Below are 12,999 nucleotides of genomic sequence, written 5' to 3' on the forward strand. Positions count from 1 at the left end.
ACTTGCAACGAACATCGTTGCTCACCAACGACTAGAATACAGCATCACTTGATACGACGTCGGGAGGGCCATATATACCACAAGATGGATTCCCAGGCACCCTTCACCACTTTCCGTGACCTAGCCTCCAACGTGACCATCATGGACCGCGAGGCTGCCTGCTGGAGGCGACAAGACTGCTATTCCTGCACACACGACAAGCACGGCTGTGGCTGGTGTCCATTCTCCTCGACTTGTGTACCTGCTTCAGCCCTCACAGACCCAGTCAACAACAAGAACATATGTCCACTTGCTTCCGAGAGATGGGAACTCAGAACCAAAGCTCTCGGATGTGGATGCTCGACTACAACACTCCTTAGTATCATCGTAACCGTCTTCGCAACTGTAACTGGACTGCTACTTTTGGCTGCTTTGATATGGATTTTGAAGAATCTCAACCCTTTCTTTGGCTCCGGAGTGGTTGCTGGTACCGAGCTTGAGGTCAAGGAAGATGGTACTCGTGAGGAACATGAGTGGCATAGGCCTGGACTGGGCAGCAGACTACGCGCTTGGTTGAAATCTGAGCCTGATCTCTCGAAGCAAAGTGAACAAGAAGCTATCACAGAGCGATCGAGACTTCTGGGATGATTGAAGGATGTCTTATGAGGCACGGCGGAATGAATTAATGACTTTGAAGAATCAGGTACAGCAACCTTGTCCGCATATAGGCTCTGCTTGAGGGACTGTCTACAGCGCAACACCACAGTTGAGACGACATGACACAGTGTGAGATACAACAGACAGAAAACGAACAATCAGTGACAGGCAATTTTCCTTTTCGAGCCGCAAACTTCCATGTCTTCATGCTATCGACCAACATACCGATACTCAAGATAACGAGCAGGCCAATACGCAACCAACGTCACAACCAGACACAACTCATTCGACACATCACCTCCCGAACTTCCAATTTGTCTTGCAATCGGTCCCACGAACCAAGTCTGCACCATGCCGCAAACCCAGACAACGATACCTAGTCCAAAGGCCGTAGCCCCTCCAATCCCTACAGGTAACCTCGCAGGATCATTCCATCCCGCCAGGTCGTAATTCGCAAAGTCGCCTTTTCGGAAAAAATAATGCTCGCTGAAGACGATGACGAAGTACGATGTGCACCAGTACCCGAGCAAAGCGAGGAAGTTCTGCAAATAGGCCAAGAGATTATTGCGTCCAGCCAGTGCGAGAGCAATAACCACACCATAGCATAAAACCGTCCAGAAGATCCGCGGAACCTTGGCCAGAGGTCGAGCGAATTGCTGACATGACAGGGCCGCGCTGTATGTATTCATGATGTTGTTGTTGATCCCAGACAACACCAATAGCACGAGGACAAATTTCGCCCACCCGTTCGGTGTCAGCATATCGTTAATCAAGAACCCAAGCCCGCGATTCTCATAAGCATCCTGCCACTCCGGTCGATTATTCATCGCAAAACTGACCACACAGCCAGCAAGCATTCCAATACTCGTTGGAATAGCCACACCAAAAGTCGTCATCAAAAAGACCTTCGTCCTCGATACATCCACAGCATAGTGAACGTAATAATCACTCGCAATCGTAGCCCACGAAGCCGAAGATCCATAGACAATCGCCAGTAGATTGAGTACTGTCCCGCTAAAATCCGCTCCAGTAAGTGACGAAGGTGTACTGTTGTCGGTATACTGCCCCGTCTGTCCGAAAATCACCATAAAAATGATGAAATAGACGAGCCAAGCATACTTCTCATAGACCAAAATCGCGCGTAGTCCGAAGAAACTGACAACCAGACTACAAGTCGCGATGATGATAATTCCGACCACAATCGAAACACTCCCGTTCGACACAGCAGTCAACGCGAGGCCCCCAGTAATACAACCCGCTGCACTCCATCCCAGTTGCTGAATCGTATTCAATGCAGCGATGATTTTATTAGGATACCAGCCAAAACTATACCTCGAAATGGAAATTTGTCGGAGACCTGTTGGGGCTCCCATTGTTGCGCAGAAACCTGGTAAAGCGCCGCCGAGGAGGGATCCGAAGATTACGATGAGGATGGATTGTTTGAGACTGAGGCCGAATTGCCAGCCGAGGAAACCTGTGGCGAAGCAGCTGATGTTCAGTGTTCCGCTGGCCCAGATTAGAGCCATGTTGAGTTGGGCGTGCCAGGGTTGGGGTTTACGGTCTTCTGGGAGCTTGCGATCAATTGCTTCGGATTCGATGCCGAGTTTCCTGTCGAGGGCGGCTTCGAAGTTGCGGAGTTTGGTGAAGATGTCCGGGTTTGAGTCCTGGGTTGGTGGGATGTGATCGAATGTATGTCCATTATCCCCAGCAGAAGACGCGTCCCGGGAATCGATATCTCTTGACTGTATTCTTGTCGCATCCAATTTCTCTTGCATAGTCAGTGGCCGCTGAGGGAGTCTTGTCGCTCGGGGAGCCTCTTCAATCATGATTTCTTGTGGTTCGCCATGCTGGACTTGCTTCTCTAGATCCCGCGGCATCTTGACCAACGCACGAGATACCAGTCTCGATGCCCAGCGTCGCAGATCCTGGAGAACAGCAAGAGCGACGATCGCCTCACGCTCGAGTGCAAGTGCGGTCAGACCGTGCTACTGCTACACCGGCAGAAAGAACTTGAAAGTAACATGAACACCACACCATGCCGCGCCACGCGTGATACACACTTGCACCCCTCCCGCAAGGCAAAGCACGTTTTTCTCACAAGATTTGTGCTTAACCGGCATCCAAACAGCAGCTTTGCCGTAGCAGGAAAGGTGCCATGAAGCTTGTCCTGCACTCTTTCGTGTCCAACCAATGGCAACCACGATCTGCCGCTCTCGGCTTCTGTAGCAATATGGGCGACATTTCGGTAAGAACGGCTAACGGGGGTCGTTGGTGGCGAGATCTTCCCTGCAGCCAGCCAGATAGCGGGGCTGCAGTCGAGAACGTTTTGGCCAAGGAATCCTGGCGGATTGGGTTGTTGATGGGTAAAGATGGAACACAGAACAGATTCACTTGGTTATGATATTGTAATAGAACATATCTGATGTTGCGGTATGGAAATTTGTTAAAGAGAGGAGGTGATCCAGTCAATACACGAGCCCCGCAGGCTGTGATGCCCTGGTCTGCGCTAATGTCCTGCGCTGCGAAGTCGGCTGCAATATACCATCGCGCTGTGCAGTAGGATGATTTCCGATCACGAGTCCTGGGGTGCGACAAGGTGTGCCGGTCGCGCGAGCAGCGGAGACCGATCAATTCAAGATGCAGTATCTGGATACAGAGTTTCTCATCACATTCGTGGGTACTCTGTTTCGGCGCCGCCGTTATCTTGAACGGTACGCCTGTCTGGTCGTGTTCGCGGCGTGTTCTGCACGTTCATTTTAGGAACCCCGAGCGTAGTTCGTGGCAGACATTGCAAAGTTTTGTCCGACAAACTTATGCCCTGGCGATGGCTGTAGGCGTTGTCAAATGTCGTCCACGATGTAAATTGTCGCCGTTAACATCTCTGCACTACTTAATATTCTTTGTAGACTTGGGAGCATCGATTGCTGATCAGCAGCGATGGAAGTGTTCATGCATGAACATCCTGTCATCCACGTCCCCTGCCCACGTGGAGGTAAACCTCTAGATGCTTCGGGAGCGTGTTCTTGTACGAGCTTGACAAAGGTTTGAAAGCTCAAAGACATGGGATGCCTTGCGCCTGGGCCGAACCGTGTCTTCGACACTCAATGCTCCGGTCTATGCGTTGCAAAGACAAACCACAGCAGGCTCAATTGTGCTTTGGTCGAAAGTGCGACTGAGTTGATCCAGTGTCGCCAATCATTTCTGGACATGTGGCAACGACCCGAATTCCCATCCATTCATGGCCGTGGAAAGCATATGGTCTCATACCCTTGGGAACGATTCGAAGACCCAGGAACACGTTTTGATGAAGTACAATGCAGATTCACGATGGTTTGGGTCGGTATGCGTGATACTTCTGCGCGCTCTCCATTTCAGCCACCGGTTCCGATCCAGGTAGCTCGCACAACAGTTGCCTCGTGTCGCATTCGTCCGTCACGTAGATCAAAGGAGGAGCAGGCAGATGTGCCGGTGGTATCGCACGAGGAGGGGAGTGCGGACGAGAGTCCCATATTGAATCTGAGCGGCGCGATTCTGTACCGGGTGTCAATATGCGAGCGCAGAATGTGTGAATTTCGCCGGAACCCACCTGGGACATCCTTCCCATATGCTACTAGGCTGACCACTGAGCCTTGATATTCGTCCTTGCCGACCGCCTTCTCGTTCGCTGTCTTTCGCGGACGCCGTAGCAGCCATACGAGACCCAAGGTCAAGATTGCCAACACCGCAAGACCACCGACGACACCTCCGGCTATAGCGCCGGTGTTTGGAGAATTCTGACTTGGAGGACTCGCTGAGACTGCCGCAGTCGGCACAGAGGTGGTCGTGGTTGCCGGTGAAGATGTAGTGCTCGAGGACTGCTCCAGAGACGTCGTTAGGCTCGTTGTGCTTGTGGCACTGGGGGCCACCGCGCTGGTCGATGTCACCACAACCACAGTGCTTGTCGATGGCTCTGCGGGCGTGGGCGCGGTCGCAGCGGAGGACGGAATTGGTTCAGGCTCAGTCTGTGTCCGTGATCGCCTGGTTCTCGTCGTAGGTTCTGGGTCTTCTCTGCTCGTTCTCGGTGACTTTGGATCCAGCAAGCTCGTGAGGAAGCCCGCGATTGGGGCAAATGCATCATCGGCCATGTTTGCGACTCATCTGTGGCAGAGGGGAATCTGCGACAGCAGACCCCGTATACATCTTGAGACTCTGAGGTTCGTGTTGGCCTCCTGTCGCGCCATGCCAAGTTCGATAGTACAGTGGCGTATGGACAATTTCATTGACTTCAGGGCTAAAGACATGTCGATCACGGAAAGAGAAGTTTCCTTTGAGATGTCTCTTGATTGGCCGTGTGTCTGGCTCGCACGGCTGCAGATGTTCCAGTGACGCACCGAGCACGTCTTGTAGACGCTACAAGTACCGAGGCGGCCATCGTAGTTTGAGTTGTTTGGGCGTCTGGCTGGTATGATAGGAACAGGCGTTTTCTCGCCGTCAGGTACTGCGACTAGTGCAAGGAGCACAATCAATCAACTGCTGGCTTGTATGATTCTTCAGATCTTGACGCGAAACAATCTGTGGTTGCTGGGGTCGAGCAGGCGCTTAACATCTGGACGGCGAGACGAGTGGTGAGATAGGAGGTCGGAGTTCACGTCGAAGATGAGGACCAATGGCAAGGAAGGAGCCAATACGACACCCGCAGCCACGACGCGGGGCTGTGGCTGCCTGGCCGAAACCGTCGCACACCTGAGCCACAACGTCCGAGCGTGCAACTCAACTCTTCCACAATGTTGTCCTCACACCTCTTCTTCATCAATTCTCCAGCATAACACCCAACATGGAATTGTCGCCATGGAGCTCAGTCGTCCTTGGACTCCGATCAATGAGGCCTCCAAGGACCACAATGTTTCAGGCCGGGAGTAGGTGAGGGCGGTCAGTCTGAAAAAGTGCAGAACCTAAGTGCAACCTGGGCGCTGGAAGCGTCACACGCACTGCAAAAATGGCCTCTGGTCGTTTTCTTTATCTGCTTCTCCAATCCCCAAAGACATGCAGCCTCTGCCGACTACCCGTCCAGTGCTTGTTGCCCTATAGCCTCGCTCAAGTCCCACACCTCCACGGGCTATCTCGGCCAAGCTCACCGCCGAACGTCGGGTTAGCCAGATGCAACACGCACGCAATCGCGACTACATCCAACCAGACTTCTTTTTTTCTCTTTGACTTTCTGCTTGCTTTGGCTTAACCATGCGTATGGATGCGATTCTGTCTGACTCTAGATTTCATTCAATATGACAGCAGCAGACGAAGGTCGTCCTGGCCATCACTCAAGACCAAGAGCCGAGTCAACGATATCGGAGCGTGCGCCACTCCTCGGCAACAAGCCCCGTGACCGCAGCCCAGTACAGCAGGGCGATGGTGGAAAATGGAGTGCAAGCGTTGTATTGAAGTTGTTGTTTACGAGCACAATCGTCAGTCTGTCTTTCGGCGTGACGCAAGTTCCGTAAGTCCTTTCACAACCAACACAAGAGCAAGATACTAATTGACAAGAACAGGCTGATCTATGTGTTTGGAACGATGACATGTGAAGAGTACTATAAGCACCATCGTGACCCTGGGACATTACCTGATCGATGCCATCTTACAGAAATTCAAGCTAGCACAGCGAGAGCAGTAGCCCTACTTGGAGCCGGGACGACGCTGTTCGGCGTGCTCAACCTCTTCTACACGACCTGGACCATCAAAAGATTCGGCGTCAAGTCCGCTCTCCTAAGCAGCGTTTTCTGGCCTGCCGTTCGACTTGCTGTACAAAATGTTGGTGTACAACTCGGGGGCGGCTTGGGCATCTGGATCATTCAGGCTTCGCAGGCGATCACAATTATTGGCGGGCCTGCAGGGTATCTTCTGGCCTTGAACTCGTTTGCAACAGAAGTGATCATGCCCTCTGCGCGAACAGCTACTCTTGGGCGGTTGCAAGGTTGTGCGTTCTTCGGCACCGCACTTGGTTTTCTACTGGGAGGTTATTCTGCTGACTTGCTCGGGATCATATGGCCCTTCCGGATTACTCTCGGATTGTTTCTACTCTCCACCGTCTACATTCTTCTCTTCCTTCCATGGATCAAAGTCGATCTCGATCCGGAAATGCAAAAGCGAACCAGGTCACTGTCCTCGTTTTTCGATCCGCTGCGCATGTTTGTACCATCGAAGTGGAGACTGAAAGACGGTCGTGTCACGACAGAGTACGGCATAATACTTCTCGGTGCTGGTGCATTCACAGCTTTGCTGGCTACAGGCTACATTCCTGTCTTGCTTCAGATGTACGCAACGGACGTTCTCGATTTTGGCACGACAGAGAATGGCTGGCTCATCTCGATCAACTCTCTGATTCGAGGTTGCTTTCTGACCTTTGCGTTCCCTGCAATCATCGCAGCAGGGCGACGATGGACGGAGCGTCGAGATACCGATTATGAAAGGGTCAAGATCGAGGACTCTGATATTCCTGATCTGCCTACTGATGCTCATGAGTTTGAGCCAGAACCAATCGCTGGCGGGGAAGAGCCAATCGAGCCTCCGAGGCCGAATAACGGCCAAGAAGAGTCCTTTGTCTTCGATCTGTACTACACACGATACAGTATCCTTGTCGACGGTGTCCTGACTGCTCTGGCGACTTTCAGTTCTAAGGGTTGGCACATGTACGTCGTTTCCATCGTGCTACCGCTAGCAGCGGGGACGGGGTCTGCTGCTAAGGGCACCATTCTGCAAATGTGCTCTCCAGCGCAACGCGCAGATGCCTTGGGCGCGATTAGTCTGGTAGAAATGGCGGCGAGACTGGCGACGACTGGACTGTTTGGATATATCTTCTCCGCCTTCGCAGCGATCGGACAGCCGTCATTGACATTTGCTGTCAATGGTGGTGTTGCGGTGCTGGCATTCGTAATTCTGGTCTTTGCAAGATTCCCGCCCCACGGAAGCACTAGGGTGGAAGACGAAGATGCAGCGACTTGACATCGATTAAAAACCCAGCCAAAAGAAAATGCCCGGGATATCGTTCTACACGTGAAGTTGGCCAGGGCAATCAGCTCTGCGTTCATTTCGCGCCTCCAGCTAATAGCACCTGCGCATCGCTGGACATGCCAAAACCCCAGCTGAAACAGCTGCTATCCAGCACGAAAAGACTGCGCACAGTATCTGTCACCTGTGGCGCTTCTCGAGCCGAGCCTTTGAGGTATAAATAATCAATGGCTTCCATTAGCGGATGGCTCAGCCGAATCAATGTCAATGCCAGGCATTGTGCGAAAACGTCCTCGGACATGCGCGAGCTTCCCAGATCCAGCGGTCCTCTCAACGCCACGAGCTTCAAACTAGACTAGACAGCCTTCTTCAACAAGCGTATTCGAGCATTTCATGCACGCCGTCCGTTGGCTTAGACGAGCGCCTGGTGAAAGGTTTGAATAGAGCTCTTCCGAAGTGGATCTTTCTGACTTGGGTAAATGCAAATAGAGATAGACCCAAAATCCAAGGTTAAAGAGCATTGCTCTGATGTTATGAATCTCAGACATCGCTCTTTCTTCTTGTGCTTTGAATTTTTGTGCTCTCCGAATCTCGATTTTTCTCAGAGGATCAGGTCAGTATGAAGGGTCTCGAATTGCCGAAGCTTTGCCCTGGAGGATCGAACGAGACAAGTGCACTTGCTCTTTCAAAGAAAAGGTACACCGATGACAAGTTTACAGGGACAAGTAGATTCGTTCATTCATGATATGTGCAAGACTGTAATCAACCGACGTTCGGCACAGCAGGTGCAGCAATGTCTCTGTTCAGAGCCGCTGCGTGCACATCTGTCTCGGGTGCGGCTAGCGGTCGTCTGTCGAAGAGCGAGATCCACCATTGCGGAGGATCCAGTGGCCGATGACCACCGTGCGTCGAAGGATAGATGTCGTTGAAGAAGTACACGACTGTAAACACAATTAGTCTTCCTGCTCCCACCACAAGCTGTACTCACCAACTTACCATGTCCCACAGCAATTCCACACAGCTCATCTTTCGGCCAATGTCCATGCAACACCACATTGAAGACGATCAACACCCATGGCAGCCATGGCGCAGTGAAGGTCAACAAGCCGAGGAAGCTCAGCCGCGTATCCGGATTCCTCCTCGCCCAGATGTAGACCATTGTACTGCTCAGCGTCGTCCCGAGGAAAGCTTGATTGAAAAGCGGTTGGGCGACGACGAGTAGTGTAACAGCCGTATATGCGAGCATATAACTGAAATGTGCGACCGAAGCTGCCGACTCTTCGAGCATTCGCGCATATCGTTGGATGAAGAATATGTGGAAGACGAGGTTGAGCGATAGTGGGCCGAAGTAGATGAATGTTGTTATGAGGCGCCAGAACTATTTCACATAATATCAGTGTCAAGTCTTCGTAAGTGGAAGTGTCTGGGAGATACGCATGCCTGCTGCTTATGAAAGACGGCGCGGAAGCTGTAGAACAGCTGGAAGGGTGTGAGGACTTGACATTGTACCAAGACACCTGTCACGACTGTCGCTGTGGTCCACCATCGCGTGCACACGGGCATCTCGAAGAACCATTGCTCTAGCGGTAGAGCGCCCGCGCCATCTCCGCCCATGATGGCGGCCATGCTGACTGATGCTGTCAGGCAAAGGGGGTTTCGTCGCGGTCGAGGCGGTAGCGGAGTTTTCGATGTGCGATGTTGTTCTGATCTTCGCGATCAAGGCCCGCAAGCTTCTGTGTCCGCGATAGAGTCGTTGTTGCGATCAGTGAATTGATCAATCGAATGGCCAGCTGTCAGTCGTTCCTTTGTTTGGAGAACCTTCTGCCGCCGCCGGGTGCCGTCACTGCCAGCACGCGATAAGCCCTATCGTGAATTAGCGCGCGGGCACCAGCCACGCGCCTTCCCGGAAAACAGGGACAACCGTGGCTGGGCTTGCATTCCGAAGCGTAAACAGAAGTCGCTACCATACGGCATTGAACGCAGCAATCGACACCACAACACCGTTGCCATCGCTTGGTATTTACCGCATCTCGCGCAGAACGACGATGCGATCGTGATTAGAACAGAAGCGCATCTTGGACAGCCTTCGGTTCACGTTTGCGACGCGTCTGATTTCACCCTCGAGAAGACAGCTCCATCTAAAGACGACACGACCGCGCAACATTGGACACACAATTGGCAAAATTACCAAACTTGAACCTCAAAATCCGCGTCAGCCATGATGGCACGTACAGCAGCCACATCATCAAGAGGTGGGAGAACGAGTACGGGCTCGGCAGGAACTCCGTCGCGCGGCAGAATGGTACCCACAAGAGGAGGCAGAGGAGGAAGAGCAAGTCGCGGAGGGAAAGAGCCCAGACGAAGTAGCGGCGTAGCAGAAAGTCCGCGAAAGAAGCGCAGATATAAGCCTGGCACGGTGGCTTTGAAGGAGATTCGTCGGTATCAGAAGTCTACGGAGTTGTTGGTTGCGAAGCTACCGTTCTCGCGATTGGTATGTCCTTAGGCCCCTCCTGTGAATGGTCAAGTGCTTGTCGGAGGACTAACATGATGGCATAGGTCCGCGAAGTTTGTATGAATGTTGCGCCTCCTGGATCGGAAGTCACAAGGTGGCAATCACAAGCTATCCAGGCGTTACAAGAAGCCGCCGAGGCTTTTCTGGTGCATTTGTTCGAGGATTCGAATCTTTGCGCTATTCACGCGAAGCGTGTAACGATTATGCAAAAGGACATACAGTTGGCACGGAGAATTCGTGGAGCTTGGGGAGGATTGGGCTGACGCTTGGGATGGACGAAGAAGTTGTTGTTTCTTGTTCTGGATGATCATTGTTGTTGTGCTCAGCGAGGCGTCTGGCGAAGTTTTTGTTTTTGGGTCTTGGAATGTGATGACACCAGACTTTGGAGGCAGACACGGATGAGGACGTGGCTCTTTGGACAGTTCTTATCTTGATATATGTCAGATGCTTGAATCAGAATACACATGTTCACTGCCAAAGCCTCGTGATATCTAGCATGTCGTTCTCGCTTTCGTATCTTCACTGTTCCAACTGTCAGCGCATATCGGAGCGCCAAGCCCTGACGTAGAGAGGCTTGCGGATTTCTGCCGCGTGATGCTTGCTGGTCGACTTCTCTTGTTTCACATTTCTTGCCAGCCTAGCAAACACAAGCGCCGAGCAGCACTCACCGTGCGCAGACAAGTTTGCAATCGTGCTATGGACTGAGCAAATCTCACAAAGACTGCTTTCGACATCACAAACGGGCCAGTTGGCTCGACAAACAAGCGGAGATGTTGCCATATATCAATGCTCGTAAGAACCACAGCCGCATGCTTGGAAGCGAGCGAGTACTGACGTTGTATTAGCTTTCGACTTTGTCGCAGGCAAGCTCGGGGCCTCGACAGATGAACGTACGTTCTTTCTCGATAGGGACTGGGCCCTCGCTGAATACATTGACAGTCAAGCTCATAACTTCGTTCCTATTGTCCTATCCACTCGCGGCCGTTCTCAAGCGTCTTCCTGACGAGAAGCCACATTTGAAGAATGTCTTCAGCATATCGTCAGTTCCGCAAATTTGCCAATGTAGACCTGTCTGCTGACCTTTTCCAGCGTGGCGTTATTCTACCTGGTTGGGCTATTCGACCTCTGGAGTGGCCTGGCAGTTGTGCTCTTCGACGCAATCGGAACCTACCTGATCGCCGCACACATCCAAGGACCTTACATGCCATGGATTGGCTTCACCTTCCTCATGGGTCATATGTCTGTCAGCCACATCTATCGCATGATCGAGAACAGTCCGAGCTCAGTCGACATCACGGGCGCCCAAATGGTCCTCGTGATGAAGCTCTCTGCTTTCTGCTGGAATGTCTGGGATGGCACGCAAAAGGAAGAGGATCTGAATGACGTCCAAAAGGAGAGGGCGATTAGGAAATTGCCTGGCCTCTTGGACTATGCCGGATTTGTGGCGTTCTTTCCCTCAATCATGATCGGTCCTGCTTTCGACTATGCCGACTACGAGAGGTGGCTCAATACGACTATGTTCCAGCTCCCTCCAGGTACGGACCCTGCAAAGGCCCCAGCTACGCGCAAGAAACGCAAGATTCCCAGAAGTGCTACTCCAGCCATGTTCAAGCTTGTTACTGGCTTGCTCTGGACGCTTGGCTTTCTTCAGCTGTCGGCCTACTTCTACCCAGAACTACTTCTGAGTGACGAGTATGCGAAAATGAACATCTTCAAGCGTATCTTTCACATGTATGCTATGAATTTTGTTCAGCGAATGAAGTACTACGGCGTGTGGACATTGACAGAAGGCGCATGTATCCTGTCGGGAATTGGCTACAAAGGACTCAATCCAAAGACTGGAAAGCCTGACTGGGATCGTCTCACCAATATCAAGCCTTGGGGCGTTGAGCTTGCGCAAAACACTCATGCCTATCTTGGCAACTGGAACATCAATACCAACCACTGGCTGCGAAATTACATCTACCTGCGTGTCACACCAAAGGGAAAGAAGCCTGGTTTCAGAGCTAGCATGGCGACTTTCGTTACCAGTGCTTTCTGGCACGGTTTTGCACCAGGCTACTACTTGGCATTTGTGCTCGCAAGCTTCATTCAGAACGTGGCAAAGAGTAAGTCAGTTCAGAACTGAGAAGTGAACATAGCTGACTTCAAGCAGACGCGCGTCGCCTCATACGCCCCTTCTTCATGTCACCAGACGGCACAAAACCGACCAAATATAAGCCCTACTACGACGTCTTCACCTGGCTCGTCACCCAACTGGTCTTCTCTTTCACAACCACACCCTTCATCTTACTCTCCATCCACGACAGTCTTCTGGCCTGGAGGCGCGTCTACTTCTACGCCGTCGTCGGCGTTGCACTTTCCAGCGGCTTCCTCGCCACACCCGGCAAAGCCTGGCTATCGAAACAAGTCAAAGCACGAGGTGGCAGACCACAGCTCAAAAAGACGGACAGCTACGAGCATATGTCTGGCGCGACGCTCGGTGTACCGTCGGAACCGGGTAAGGAATTTGATGAGTTTGTTGATGAGATTGTGGAAGAGGTGAAGAAGAGGAAGGGGTCGCAAGCTGCTGCTATTCCTGATGCGCAGGAACTTAGGCGCAGAGTTGAGGCTGCATTGAAGAGTAAGACGAGTGGGAAGGATTTGAAAGAATTGTGATGAAAGAGAGATGCTGTGATTTGATAAAAAGCGACTAAGCAATATCTTGAATTGACTGTTCAACACTTTCCGTAGCACAATCGTAATTCTGTGTGCTGTCAAACATCCCTTTACATGTTGTCTGTATTTCCAATCTGGACGCCTGCAAGATGCCACTGTTTTAAATGCAGTCATGCTCTGCCCAATTATATGCTGTCGTTACCATTGATTCT

The 12,999-nt window shown here is 51.8% G+C and overlaps 7 protein-coding genes across 7 annotated transcripts; 4 read left to right on the plus strand and 3 right to left on the minus strand.

The window, feature by feature from the left end:
- Nucleotides 1-84: 84 nt before the first annotated feature.
- RHO25_010839 (uncharacterized protein) lies at nucleotides 85-627 on the plus strand (the record flags this gene model as incomplete). Its single annotated transcript, XM_023602279.2, has 1 exon — nucleotides 85-627. One exon carries the CDS (start codon nucleotides 85-87, stop codon nucleotides 625-627), a length of 543 nt encoding a protein of 180 aa, XP_023451202.1.
- Nucleotides 628-845: 218 nt separating this feature from the next.
- On the minus strand, nucleotides 846-2,513 carry RHO25_010840 (uncharacterized protein; the record flags this gene model as incomplete). The annotated part of the gene is made up of 1 exon (XM_023602278.2): nucleotides 846-2,513. The coding sequence occupies one exon, from the start codon at nucleotides 2,511-2,513 to the stop codon at nucleotides 846-848; it is 1,668 nt and encodes a 555-aa protein (XP_023451555.1).
- A 1,445-nt stretch (nucleotides 2,514-3,958) lies between these two features.
- On the minus strand, nucleotides 3,959-4,760 carry RHO25_010841 (uncharacterized protein; the record flags this gene model as incomplete). The annotated part of the gene is made up of 2 exons (XM_023602277.2): nucleotides 3,959-4,167; nucleotides 4,223-4,760. The coding sequence occupies 2 exons, from the start codon at nucleotides 4,758-4,760 to the stop codon at nucleotides 3,959-3,961; spliced, it is 747 nt and encodes a 248-aa protein (XP_023451549.1).
- A 1,137-nt stretch (nucleotides 4,761-5,897) lies between these two features.
- RHO25_010842 (uncharacterized protein) lies at nucleotides 5,898-7,611 on the plus strand (the record flags this gene model as incomplete). Its single annotated transcript, XM_023602276.2, has 2 exons — nucleotides 5,898-6,109; nucleotides 6,162-7,611. 2 exons carry the CDS (start codon nucleotides 5,898-5,900, stop codon nucleotides 7,609-7,611), a joined length of 1,662 nt encoding a protein of 553 aa, XP_023451550.1.
- A 768-nt stretch (nucleotides 7,612-8,379) lies between these two features.
- Nucleotides 8,380-9,243, minus strand: RHO25_010843 (uncharacterized protein; the record flags this gene model as incomplete). The annotated part of the gene is made up of 3 exons (XM_023602275.2): nucleotides 8,380-8,558; nucleotides 8,614-8,995; nucleotides 9,058-9,243. 3 exons carry the CDS (start codon nucleotides 9,241-9,243, stop codon nucleotides 8,380-8,382), a joined length of 747 nt encoding a protein of 248 aa, XP_023451547.1.
- A 592-nt stretch (nucleotides 9,244-9,835) lies between these two features.
- On the plus strand, nucleotides 9,836-10,392 carry HH3V (Histone H3-like centromeric protein hH3v; the record flags this gene model as incomplete). Its single annotated transcript, XM_023602274.2, has 2 exons — nucleotides 9,836-10,108; nucleotides 10,174-10,392. 2 exons carry the CDS (start codon nucleotides 9,836-9,838, stop codon nucleotides 10,390-10,392), a joined length of 492 nt encoding a protein of 163 aa, XP_023451548.1.
- Nucleotides 10,393-10,899: 507 nt separating this feature from the next.
- Nucleotides 10,900-12,787, plus strand: RHO25_010845 (uncharacterized protein; the record flags this gene model as incomplete). The annotated part of the gene is made up of 5 exons (XM_023602273.2): nucleotides 10,900-10,921; nucleotides 10,975-11,019; nucleotides 11,069-11,168; nucleotides 11,219-12,237; nucleotides 12,285-12,787. The coding sequence occupies 5 exons, from the start codon at nucleotides 10,900-10,902 to the stop codon at nucleotides 12,785-12,787; spliced, it is 1,689 nt and encodes a 562-aa protein (XP_023451553.1).
- Nucleotides 12,788-12,999: the final 212 nt, after the last annotated feature.

This window comes from Cercospora beticola, chromosome 7, assembly GCF_033473495.1.
Source record: "Cercospora beticola chromosome 7, complete sequence".
Taxonomy (NCBI): Eukaryota; Fungi; Ascomycota; class Dothideomycetes; order Mycosphaerellales; family Mycosphaerellaceae; genus Cercospora; species Cercospora beticola.